Genomic DNA, 12,287 nt, shown 5'->3' with positions numbered 1-12,287 from the left:
ACCCCCCCCGAAGGCTCCAGAGTTCTCCGAGTTTGAAGTTCCAGAATCTTTCAAGGGTGCTCTAGAATGCCTGGCTGATAAACTTCTAGAACATGTAACAGGTGAGTGACACTAATATACTGGTTAGGGCTTTGCATGGACTCCCATACAGTGTGCAGGGCTGGGAGTCAGACTCCCATTCCACAGCAGCGTGATCCAGTCCTGGTTTCACTAGGAGTTTAATAATCAGACACACCTGAGCTTGTTAGCTAGACACACTGGGGGCTGATCAAGCTGGTAGTAAAACCTGGACTGGATCACACTGCTGTGAAGTCATTGCTGTTTTAATCGCCACGCTGCACCTAACGTTTTAAATTATTAGAGATCACAACAGAAATGCGGATGGCCCTGCTGTTATTAATATCAAGTTAAAGGGCTGCTGTTTCTGCTGAACCGGGCGAGACGCACAGGGATTTTGACAAAAGGCATAACGGTTGATTTTCTAATTTAGAATTTTTATAGAAAGAATAAGTAGACTGACAGTTGGGTAAAAACTGCTGGAAATGGGACTTTGAAATTAGCTTTATCTCTCTCTCTCCCCTCCCCCTCCCTCCCTCCCTCCCTCCCTCCCTCCCTCTCCCCTCCCCTCCCTCCCTCCCTCCCTCCCTCCCTCTCTCTCTCTCTCTCTCTCTCTCTCTCTCTCTCTCTCTCTCTCCCTCTCTCTCTCTCTCTCTCTCTCCCTCCCTATCCCTATCCCTCCCCTACCCCTCCCCTCCCTCCCCCTCCTCTACCTCCCCCTCCTCTCCCTCCCTCTCCCTCCCCCTCTCCCTCCCTCTCCCTCCCCCTCTCCCTCCCTCTCTCCCTCCCTCTCACTCTCTCTCTCTTCCTCTCTCCCCTCTCTCTCCCTCCCTCTCTCTCTCTCCCTCCCCCCACTCTCTCTCCCTCTCCCTTTCTCTCTCCCTCTCCCCTCCCTCCCTCCCTCCCTCCCTCTCTCTCTCACCTCCCTCCCTCCCCCTCTCTCCCTCTCCAGTGTTTCTCACTCACTCCACTGCTAGCCCGGTGTTTCAGATCTGTATGCAGGTGTTTCACAGGCAGTGCCCGGAACTCTGCCAGCGGCTGGGGCAAGGCATGCTGGGATACTTGACGTCACTCAATCCGGGCGCAGGCAGCAGGTAACAGACGGGCGGGGGGGTGCTATCGAGGGCAGGTGGGGCGGGGTTAAGAAAAATCCTCACCCCGTCTGTCTCTCTGTCTGTCTGTCTCTGTGTGTGTCTTTTTCTGTGTCTCTGTCTCTCTCTGTTTCTGTCTCTCTCTCTCGGTCTCTGTTTCTGTCTGTCTGTCTGTGTGTCTCTCTCTGGCTGTCTGTCTCTCTCTGGCTAGCTGTCTGTCTGTCTCTGTGTTTCTGTTTCTCTGTCTCTGTGTGTCTTTCTGTGTCTGTCTCTCTCTGTTTCTGTCTCTCTCTGTCTCTGTTTCTGTCTGTCTGTCTGTGTGTCTCTCTCTGGCTGTCTGTCTCTCTGGCTAGCTGTCTGTCTGTCTCTGTGTTTCTGTTTCTCTGTCTTTGTGTGTCTTTTTCTGTGTCTCTGTTTCTGTCTCTCTCTCTCTGTCTCTGTTTCTGTCTGTGTCTGTGTGTCTCTCTCTGGCTGCCTGTCTCTGTGTTTCTGTTTCTCTGTCTGTCTGTGTCTGTCTCTCTGTCTGTGTGTCTCTCTCTGTTTCTCTGTCTCTGTGTCTCTCTGTCTGTCTCTCCGTCTCTCAATTCATATTCAAGTCATGCCAAAGTCAATGCAGTGAATGTGTAGAAATGTATAGAAATGTGTAGATATATATATATATATATATATATTTTAAATTTAGTCGTTGCCAATTAAAGTTTTTATTATTTTCTCCCCAATTTGAAATGCCCAATTATTTTTAGGCTCAGCTCACCGCTAGCACCCCCGCGCTGACTCGGGAGGGGTGAAGATGAACCCACGCTGTCCTCCGAAGCGTGTGCCGTCAGCCGCCCGCTTCTTTACACGCTGCAGACTCACCGTGCAGCCGCCTCAGAGCTACAGCGTCGGAGGACAACGCAGCTCTGGGCAGCTTACAGGCAAGCCCGCAGGCGCCCGGCCAGACCACAAGGGGCGCTGGAGAGGGGTGAGCCGAGGACACCCTGGCCGAACTAAACCCTCCCTCCCCCCGGGCGACGCTCGGCCAATTGAGCACCCCCCCCCTGGGAGCTCCCGTCCTCGGTTGGCTGTGGAATAGCCTGGACTCGAACCGGCAACGTCCAGGCTATAGAGCGCATCCTGCACTCTAGCGAGTGCTTTTACTGGATGCGCCACTCGGGAGCCCCTTGAAATGTGTAGATATATTTAACAAACTAACAGTAGCATCAGTCCTGCGAGCCACACACCAGCATCTTCATACGACAGAGAGCCGCAAGACACACGCTGCAAAAACATCTCAATACCAGCATTGTTTAAAACCTGCTTTTGAATCCTCTCCAAGATCATAACAGGATTTTGCAGTGCAGTGCAGTAGTTATCTCCTGACACTAGATGGCAGCAAAACACACACGGACAAGGGGTAGAGCATCGCAGAGCCTCGCCAGTTCCTGTGTCATTTTCAGTGTAGTTTTGTGACTCTGCTGTGTTTTCCCATTGTCTCTGGGTGTACTGTTTGAATTGCGTGCTTTGTAACGAGGTGTATTCAGTTGTTCTGAAGCATGTGAGCTCTTGAAGCGGTTTTGCGTCTCTGTTGCATCGTCAGCGCTGATCTCCGTCCCTCTGCAGCCTGCGTTTGAAGATGGAATCTGAAGTTTGAAAAGTTTCTTAATGAATGTATTAGCTTTCTTTCCTCCAAAACTCATCAAGTAACTCTCTCCCTCCCTCTCTCTCCCTCTCTATCCTCCCTCTCTCCTCTCTGTCTCCTCTCCCCCTCCCCCTCTCCTCTCCTCTCTCACCCTCTTTCTCTCTCTCCCTCCTCTCTCTCCCTCTCCTCTCTCTCCCCTCTCCTCCTCCTCCTCTCTTACCCCTCTCCTCTCTCCCCCTCTCCTCTCCCCTCTCCTGCTCTCCCTTCCTCTCTCCACCTCTCCCCCTCTCCTCTCTCCTCTCTCCTCCTCTCTCCCCCTCTCCTCTATCTCCCCCTCTCCTCCTCTCTTCTCTCCTCCCTCTCTCTCTCCCCTCTCCCCTCTCTCTCTCCTGCTCTCCATTCCTCTCTCCACCTCTCCTCTCTCCCCCCTCTCCTCTCTCCCCCTCTCCTCCTCTCTTCTCCCTCTCTCCTCCTCCCTCTCTCTCTCCTCTCTCCTCTCTCTCTCTCCCCTCTCTCTCTCCTGCTCTCCATTCCTCTCTCCCCCTCTCCTCCTCTCTTCTCTCCTCCCTCTCTCTCCTCTCTCTTTTTCTCTCCAGCCCCTTGCTGGTGTTCCTGAAGGATCAGACCTCCAGCCGGCTCCTTGAGAAGATGGTGGAGCTATCCCAGAAGCCCCTGTTCCGCTCCCTCTACAAGGATCACTTCCGGGGTCAGCTGGTGACTTTGGCCTTGCACCCCATTGCCAACTTCCCAGTGCAGAGACTGCTGGCTGCTGTGCCCAATCAGAAACTGGTAAACGCACGCACGCACACACACACAGACAGACAGACAGACAGACAGACAGGCAGACAGGCACACACACACACAGACTCAGAGTCCGACACACATGTACACAGTTACATACACACCTCTAAGTCAGCGCTGTCTAGTGATCCACTTTTTGCTGGCAATACTCTAGCTATGCACTAGATGGCGCTGCTGGCTGTTCTATAGAGACACTGGCTAATCTAGCCTGTGTTGCGCGTGTCTATGGCAGTGCAGCTAGAACTGAAGAGCAGCTCCTGAACTCACAGTCAAAGCAACACAGACTTAGCAAAAATAGTGTATGCTGGAATACCTGGTTAATTAATTGGGCCAGTTTCATAAAACCAATAATGTCCCCGTCTGTCTGTCTGTCTGTCCTTCTCTCTTCTTGTCTGTCTGTCCCTCTGTTTGTCTTACAGTTTGTGAAGATATTTGACGAGCTGTCAGAAGGTCTGGAAGCCATCCTGGCTGCAGGTCACATGGGAGTGATCGTCCAGTTGGCAGAGAGCTGTGTGAAGCACGGAGAGAGGCAGACAGAACTGCTGCAGTGCCTCCTACAGGTCAGGAAGTGGTACTACACCACCAACAACGCCAATAATGACAATGATTGCAAGCAGGGTTTGAAGTTTTTTGATCACATGACATGCCTCTAAACTTAGTCTGAGCTTCACAACATCTAAATATATTTTATTTAAAGTGCATAAGACAGTTTATTTTTTTATTTCAAAACAGACGCGTCCCGACAGATTTTCTTTTCAACACAAAATACCCAGTCCGAAGTGAATACTGATCTAGCAAGTCCAGCCTTTTACAATCGCCTCAATTTGCAGCAAGGAAAAAATAAATAAATATATTTATTATTATTATTATTATTAGTTTATTTAGCAGACGCCTTTATCCAAGGCGACTTACAGAGACTAGGGTGTGTGAACTATGCATCAGCTGCAGAGTCACTTACAATTACGTCTCACCCGAAAGACGGAGCACAAGGAGGTGAAGTGACTTGCTCAGGGTCACACAATGAGTCAGTGGCTGAGGTGGGATTTGAACCGGGGACCTCCTGGTTATAAGCCCATTTTCTTTAACCACTGGACCACACAGCCTCCTATAATGTATTTCTTAGCAGATGCCCTTATCCAGGGCGACTTACAATTGTTACAAGATATCATTATTTTTTACATACAATTACCCATTTATACAGTTGGGTTTTTACTGGAGCAATCTAGGTAAAGTACCTTGCTCAAGGGTACAGCAGCAGTGTCCCCCCACCTGGGATTGAGGGTGTGGAGGCTGTCTGCCTGCCTGCCTGTCTGTCTGCCTGTCTGTGTGTCTGCCGGCCTGTCTTTCTGTGTGTCTGCCTGTCTGCCTGCCTGCCTGCCTGTCTGTCTGCCTGCTTGTCTCTGTCTCTGCCTGCCTGTCTGTCTGTCTGTCTGCCTGTCTGTCTGTCTGCCTGTCTGTGTGTCTGCCTGCTTGTGTGTCTGTCTGCCTGTCTGTCTGCCAGCCTGTCTTTCTGTGTGTCTGCCTGTCTGTCTGTCTGCCTGCCTGTCTGTCTGCCTGCCTGCTTGTCTCTGTCTCTGCCTGCCTGTCTGCCTGTCTGTGTGTCTGTGTGTCTGCCTGTCTGTGTGTCTGTCTGTCTGCCTGTCTGCCTGTCTGTGTGTCTGTGTGTCTGCCTGTCTGCCTGCCTGTGTGTCTGTCTGTCTGCCTGCCTGCTTGTCTCTGTCTCTGCCTGCCTGCCTGTCTGTCTGCCTGTCTGTGTGTCTGCCTGTCTGCCTGCCTGTGTGTCTGTCTGTCTGCCTGCCTGCTTGTCTCTGTCTCTGCCTGCCTGCCTGTCTGTCTGCCTGTCTGTGTGTCTGCCTGTCTGTCTGTCTGTCTGTCTATCACACTCACATTTTCACACACCTCTAGAGAAGCGCTCGTCTGATTCATGTTGAAACTCGCTCAGGACTTTCTTTCGTTCCGGATATTGAGAGACTCAGAGTCTGGGGGTGTGTGGAGGCTGTCTGTCTATCATTACAAATACCTGCGCGTGAACGTTTCCATTTGATTTATTCAAACCTGTATTATTTCGACATGTTTCTCCGGGGCGTTAGTATTTCCTAATTACCTTTACTAGAGAAACAATCTTCAACAGTCGGCATGCAGAATCATTTTAACTCTACCCCCCCCCCCCCCCCCCCCCCCCCCCCCCCCCAGGCTTTCCACTGTGCTGACCCCCCCTCCAGAAAGCTGTCCTGCGCCCCCCTATTCCTGACACTGCTGGCTCACGAGGTGTACTACCAGCCTGAGAAGCCAGGGGGCGATGTGGAGCAGTCGCAGGTAAGCAACACACCCCAAACAGGCTGTATGGAGATTACAGAGACTAGGGGGGTGAACTCTGCATCATCAACAACTGCTGCTGCTGCTGCAGAGTCACCTTCTCCCTTCTTTCACCCTGTCTTTCTTTCTTCCTCTCCTCTTTCCCTCTTTCACCCTCCTGTTCTCCTCCCTTCTTTCACCCTCCCTTTCTTCCTCCCCTCCCTTCCTTCCTCCCTTCCCTTCCTCTCCTCTCCTTCTCTCTTTCACCCTTCCATTCTCCTTCTCCCTTCTCTTTCACCCTCCCTTTCTCCCTCTCCTCTCCTTCTCTTTCACCCTCCCTTTCTCCGTCTCCTCTCCTTCCCTCTTTCACCCTCCCTCTCTCACCCTCCCTCTCTCCCTCTCCTCCTTCCCTCTTTCACCCTCCCTCTCTCCCTTCCTCTCCTTCCCTCTTTCACCCTCCCTTTCTCCCTCTCCTCTCCTTCCCTCTTTCACCCTCCCTTTCTCCCTCTCCTCTCCTTCCCTCTTTCACCCTCCCTTTCTCCCTCTCCTCTCCTTCCCTCTTTCACCCTCCCTTTCTCCCTCTCCTCTCCTTCCCTCTTTCACCCTCCCTTTCTTCCTCTCCCCTCCTTCCCTCTTTCACCCTCCCTCTCTCTCTCCTCTCCTTCCCTCTTTCACCCTCCCTTTCTTCCTCTCCTTCCCTCTTTCACCCTCCCATTCTCCTTCTCCCTACCCTCTTTCTCGCTCCCTTTCTCCCTTACTCTCGTTCTGTCCATCCTCTCCATCCTTCCCTCACTCTCAGTTGCAGCCCTGTGATGGGATTGCGGTGTGACGTGTTCACTGTGTGTCCCTCTGGCTGTGACAGGTCTCTACGCACTGTCCAGCCAGCAGGACTGTGTGTATGTGTGTGTGTGTGTCCACCCCCAGCAGGGCTGACCGTCTCTGTGTGTCGGGCATGTTTGGGAATTCTGGGACAGAATTTAGGGAAGACAATGTCCCTTGTGTCGCTGTATTTACTGCACTGTATTAGAAAATGCATCTCTGTCTCTCTCTCTCTCTCTTGCTTGCTCTCTCTCTCTCCCTAAACCGCTCTCTCTCTCCCTCTCTCTCTCAGAAGCCTCTGTCCGGATTGGTCTACCACGGCTCCTGTCTCGTCCAATCACTGCTGAGGTTCTCTGATAACTCCGCCCTCCTGCGCAGCCTGCGTTCCCTTCCAGCCTCCGATCTCCTGATCCTGGCCAGCGACCAATCAGGGAGCCACGTCATGGAGGCTCTGATGACATCACTCAGCGATAAGGGGCGGGACCGTCTCTTCAAGAAACTCAAAGTGAGGCTCTTGTATATTATTATTATTATTATTATTATTATTATTATTATCAAATGTAATTTTTAAATGGGAATTTTTTTAACACATTTTTACTTCGAAAATAAAACATTTGAAATACATTTTAATTTTATTTATAAATGAAATGCACAATTTTATTAAAAAATAATTAAAATCAGCCCCCAGTGTGTCTAGCTAACAAGCTCAGGTGTGTCTTCTTATTAAGCTCCTAGTGAAACCAGGAGTGGATCACACTGCTGTGGAACGGGAGTCTGATTTCTCTCTTCCCTCCTCGGTGTTAGTGACTCTGTGTGTGTGTGTGTATGTCTCTCCCTCTCCTCCGTTAATGCTGTCTGGTCTTATCCCCTGTCCCCGCAGGGTCACTATGTCCAGCTGTCCTGCAGTAAACACGGCAGTCGAGTGCTGGATAAGCTGTGGAGCGTGGCGGTCCTGGGTTCAAGGCGAGCCATCGCAGAGGAGCTGGGTGAGCTCTCCTTATCCCTGTCTCTGAGTCAATAACATCAAAAACAAGACCTCTCCCCTCTGTGCTGTGTCTGTCTCTGTGTCAAATGTCCATTGTAACAGTGTTCAGTGTCTGTCTCTCTGTGTGTGTCTAATATTCATGGTAACAGTGTTCAGTGTGCAGTGTCTGTCTCTCTGTGTGTGTGTGTGTGTGTGTCTCTGTATGTATATATGTAAGTGTGTGTGTGTGTCCATGGTAACAGTGTTCAGTCAGTATTGTGTGTCAGTGATTAGATAATTTATTAACCCTTTCCGGTCCAATGTCGGACCCTGTCCGACATCAAAAAGACGTAAAAAACAGGTCTAGTCGCTTTTTTCTCCGGAAAAAGCCGAGAAAACCATTCAATGGCCGAGTGGGAGCGACAGAAGCCGAGACAAGTCGAAAAAAAAAGGGCGTATCTCATGAATACTGATAGCCCCGGCACCACATAGATAACACAGACATAAACAAACAAGACAGCTGCTTCTGCATCCAGCGCTCAAAGAATATCACAGACATTGGCAGAGCTTTTTAGATGTTATAGTAATAAAATAATGACTTGGATCGCATTATTGAGGAGTTTGGTGATAAAACGAGTGATCAGGAGATGATTTATCGGTATGCACGACTATTAAGAGGTATGTGAAAAATACAGCGAACAAGGAGCGAGGCTGGAGATGCAGTACTGAGTGTCCTGTTGATATGCAGGGACTTTTAAACCTGTTTTACTGTGAAAAAGAAATACTTTTAAACAGCGCGTCTAAAATAAACTGCGCGTGAGAAAATTAATTAGACCCGACGTGCCTGAGACGCACTTAATAAATGGACCGCAAAGGGTTAAGCAGTGTTTGTCTGTTTTATATTGTCGTTCAAGTTGATTATAAAGCTGTATATTAGATATGACTGTTTGCTATGTATCTTATCTCTCACTGTCTCGCTGTCTCACTCTGCCTCTCGCTGTCTCTGTCTCTCTCGTTCTGTCTCTCTGGTTCTCGCTGTCTCTCTCGTTCTGTCTCTCAATCGTTCTTTCTCTCTCTCATTGTGTGTCTGTCTCTCGCTCTCTCCCCCTCCCCCTCTCTCGTTCTGTCGCTCTCACTCACTGTCTCTCGCTGTGTCTCTCTCTCATTCTGTCTCTCTCTCTCTCTCTCAGCCTCTCGTGAGTCAGAGTTGCGCGCTGACCAGTTCGGTCACCACGCGGTCCGGAACTTTGCTCTGAGCCACTTCCTGAAGAGGCGGAGAGAGTGGGAGGAGCTGCAGACCGCCCAATCCAAGAAGAGGAAGATGTTTGATGACATTCTGGATTGAAGTGACGAGCGCCGCGGACAACAAAAAAAGAACCGCTTTCAGAACAGCGTCTCTACTGCGTGTCAAAAATAACAACGACAATAATAATACAAATATTAAAAAGAGGAATTCGCAAACGGGGCCTTATAGAGGAAAATACAAAAATTGTAATACCACTACCATAGACATGTGTGACACAGGCTAGATCAGCCAGTGTCTCTATAGAAGAGCCAACAGCGCCATCTAGGGGTCTGCCACTGTGGCTCAAGTTTGTTTTGCTGGCAATACTCTAGCTGTGCACTAGATGGCGCTGCTGGCTGTTCTATAGAGACACTGGCTGATCTAGCCTGTGTTGCACGTGTCTATGGCAGTGCAGCTAGAACTGAAGAGCAGCTCCTGAACTCACAGTCAAAGCAACACAGACTGAGCAAAACAATGTAATACAGCCCAGCCCAGCGCATTGCAGTTAAAGAACTACAGCTCCCAGCATCCCTCGCCATTGCCGCGGGTGCAGAGGCATGCTGGGAGCTGTAGTCCTAGCCAGGGCTGGACCGATTCACAATACAATAACTATGGCAGGGCAGCTAGAACTGAAGAGCAGCTCCTGAACTCACAGTCAAAGCAACACAGACTGATGAATGAAATATAAAACACAGTGTTTGAGTCGCTGCAGCAGAGAGAAGCGCTCTGATTGGTAGCAGACCTCACAGACCTCACATTCAGGGGGTCTGTTCTGTCTTTTTTTTTTCGATATCGTATTTCTGTCCCTACATCAACACGCCTCTGTACTTGCTTGTGTGTTAAAACGATAAATTCATGCACAATATAATAAATAGACATTGACTGTTTGTTTTTATAATAATGAACATGAACATTTTTGTTCAACGATGATAAAAAATAAAAACGTAAAGATATATTTACAGTGTTTATTTTTCAAATAATTAGCTTCAGTTTAAAGGAGCGCTGACCATCTTTAAAATCCATTCTCTCACCTCTAATAAAGCTAGTAAGAGGTGAGAGAATGGATTTTAAAGATGGTCAGCGCTCCTTTAAAGGGCGGGGCCGGTGATCGTGTTAATAAAGCTAATAAGAGGCGAGAGAATGGATTTTAAAGATGGTCAGTGCTCCTTTAAAGGGAGGGGCCGGTGATCGTGTTAATAAAACTAATGAGGGGAGAGAATGGATTTTAAAGATGGTCAGCGCTCCTTTAAAGGGAGGGGCCGGTGATCCTGTTAATAAAGCTAATAAGAGGTGAGAGAATGGATTTTAAAGATGGTCAGCGCTCCTTTAAAGGGAGGGGCCGGTGATCCTGTTAATAAAGCTAATAAGAGGTGAGAGAATGGATTTTAAAGATGGTCAGCGCTCCTTTAAAGGGAGGGGCCGGTGATCGTGTTAATAAAACTAATAAGAGGGGAGAGAATGGATTTTAAAGATGGTCAGCGCTCCTTTAAAGGGAGGGGCCGGTGATCATGTTAATAAAGCTATTAAGAGGTGAGAGAATGGATTTTAAAGATGGTCAGCGCTCCTTTAAAGGGAGGGGCCAGTGATCGTGTTAATAAAGCTAATAAGAGGCGAGAGAATGGATTTTAAAGATGGTCAGCGCTCCTTTAAAGGGAGGGACCAGTGATCGTGTTAATAAAGCTAATAAGAGGTGAGAGAATGGATTTTAAAGATGGTCAGCGCTCCTTTAAAGGGAGGGGCCGGTGATCGTGTTAATAAAACTAATAAGAGGGGAGAGAATGGATTTTAAAGATGGTCAGCGCTCCTTTAAAGGGAGGGGCCGGTGATCGTGTTAATAAAGCTAATAAGAGGCAAGAGAATGGATTTTAAAGATGGTCAGCGCTCCTTTAATGGGAGGGTAGAGTCAGCTTTATTTCAGGAGTTTGAAATGCATTTTTATTTATGAATAAAACGGTTTGATTTTCCAAAAACTGTTCTGGTTTTGTTCACAAGAATGAAGAATAAAATATCAAACTTGGCTTTATTCATAAACAAAAACTGACTTTAAAAACACCAGTGCTGAGTGAAAGCTAAACCAGAGTTAAACCATAAAAAGCATAGGGAGGCATTGTAAAGCACAGAGAGGTGTGGTAAAGCATAGGGAAGCATTGTAAAGCACAGAGAGGTGTGGTAAAGCATAGGGAAGCATTGTAAAGCACAGAGAGGTCTGGTAAAGCATAGGGAAGCATTGTAAAGCACAGAGAGGTCTGGTAAAGCATAGGGAAGCATTGTAAAGCACAGAGAGGTCTGGTAAAGCATAGGGAAGCATTGTAAAGCACAGAGAGGTCTGGTAAAGCATAGGGAAGCATTGTAAAGCACAGAGAGGTCTGATAAAGCATAGGGGAGCATTGTAAAGCACAGAGAGGTCTGGTAAAGCATAGGGAAGCATTGTAAAGCACAGAGAGGTCTGGTAAAGCATAGGGAAGCATTGTAAAGCACAGAGAGGTCTGGTAAAGCATAGGGAAGCATTGTAAAGCACAGAGAGGTGTGGTAAAGCATAGGGAAGAATTGTAAAGCAGCACAGAGAGGTCTGGTAAAGCATAGGGAAGCATTGTAAAGCACAGAGAGGTCTGGTAAAGCATAGGGAAGCATTATAAAGCACAGAGAGGCCTGGTAAAGCATAGGGAAGCATTGTAAAGCACAGAGAGCCCTGGTAAAGCATAGGGAAGCATTGTAAAGCACAGAGAGGTCTGGTAAAGCATAGGGAAGAATTGTAAAGCAGCACAGAGAGGTCTGGTAAAGCATAGGGAAGCATTGTAAAGCACAGAGAGGTCTGGTAAAGCATAGGGAAGCATTATAAAGCACAGAGAGGCCTGGTAAAGCATAGGGAAGCATTGTAAAGCACAGAGAGCCCTGGTAAAGCATAGGGAAGCATTGTAAAGCACAGAGAGGTCTGGTAAAGCATAGGGAAGAATTGTAAAGCAGCACAGAGAGGTCTGGTAAAGCATAGGGAAGCATTGTAAAGCACAGAGAGGTCTGGTAAAGCATAGGGAAGCATTGTAAAGCACAGAGAGGTCTGGTAAAGCATAGGGAAGCATTGTAAAGCACAGAGAGGTCTGGTAAAGCATAGGGAAGCATTGTAAAGCACAGAGAGGTCTGGTGAAGCGGATTAATAAACCCAGTGGTAAATGCATAGTATAATCATAAGAAAAGCATGGGGGGAAACTGCAAAAAATACCATGGTAAACTTTTATTAGAGTGATGGGAATAACAGGCTCTGATTTCTGGGGTGGGTTTTATTCAGGATTCAAAGGTTCCCATTGGCTGGGGAGCAGAGTTCGGCGATCTTTGCATTGATGTCATGATTGGTCCAGT

General features: G+C 48.4%; 2 protein-coding genes across 2 annotated transcripts in view; one reads left to right on the top strand and one right to left on the bottom strand.

Moving 5' to 3' along the window:
• Positions 1-5: 5 nt before the first annotated feature.
• On the top strand, positions 6-9,888 carry LOC117966566 (nucleolar protein 9; the record flags this gene model as incomplete). Its single annotated transcript, XM_059016990.1, is given in 8 exon segments — positions 6-101; positions 1,010-1,151; positions 3,366-3,558; positions 3,990-4,130; positions 5,764-5,886; positions 6,977-7,189; positions 7,565-7,670; positions 8,839-9,888. Coding segments are annotated over 8 exon segments (1,169 nt in total), but the record flags the coding sequence as incomplete, so codon positions are not given.
• A 2,259-nt stretch (positions 9,889-12,147) lies between these two features.
• The window catches only part of emc9 (ER membrane protein complex subunit 9), a 12,302-nt gene continuing 12,162 nt past the window's right edge, over positions 12,148-12,287 (bottom strand). The window contains exon 6 of the mRNA XM_059016991.1: positions 12,148-12,287. This exon is cut by the window's right edge and continues 113 nt beyond it. Coding sequence (XP_058872974.1) covers positions 12,220-12,287 — 68 coding nt within the window. The 3' untranslated portion in view covers positions 12,148-12,219.

This window comes from Acipenser ruthenus, chromosome 54 (assembly GCF_902713425.1).
Source record: "Acipenser ruthenus chromosome 54, fAciRut3.2 maternal haplotype, whole genome shotgun sequence".
Classification (NCBI taxonomy): domain Eukaryota; kingdom Metazoa; phylum Chordata; class Actinopteri; order Acipenseriformes; family Acipenseridae; genus Acipenser; species Acipenser ruthenus.
Note: the sequence above shows the minus strand (reverse complement) of the source record. Positions and strands in the feature narration are given on the sequence as shown.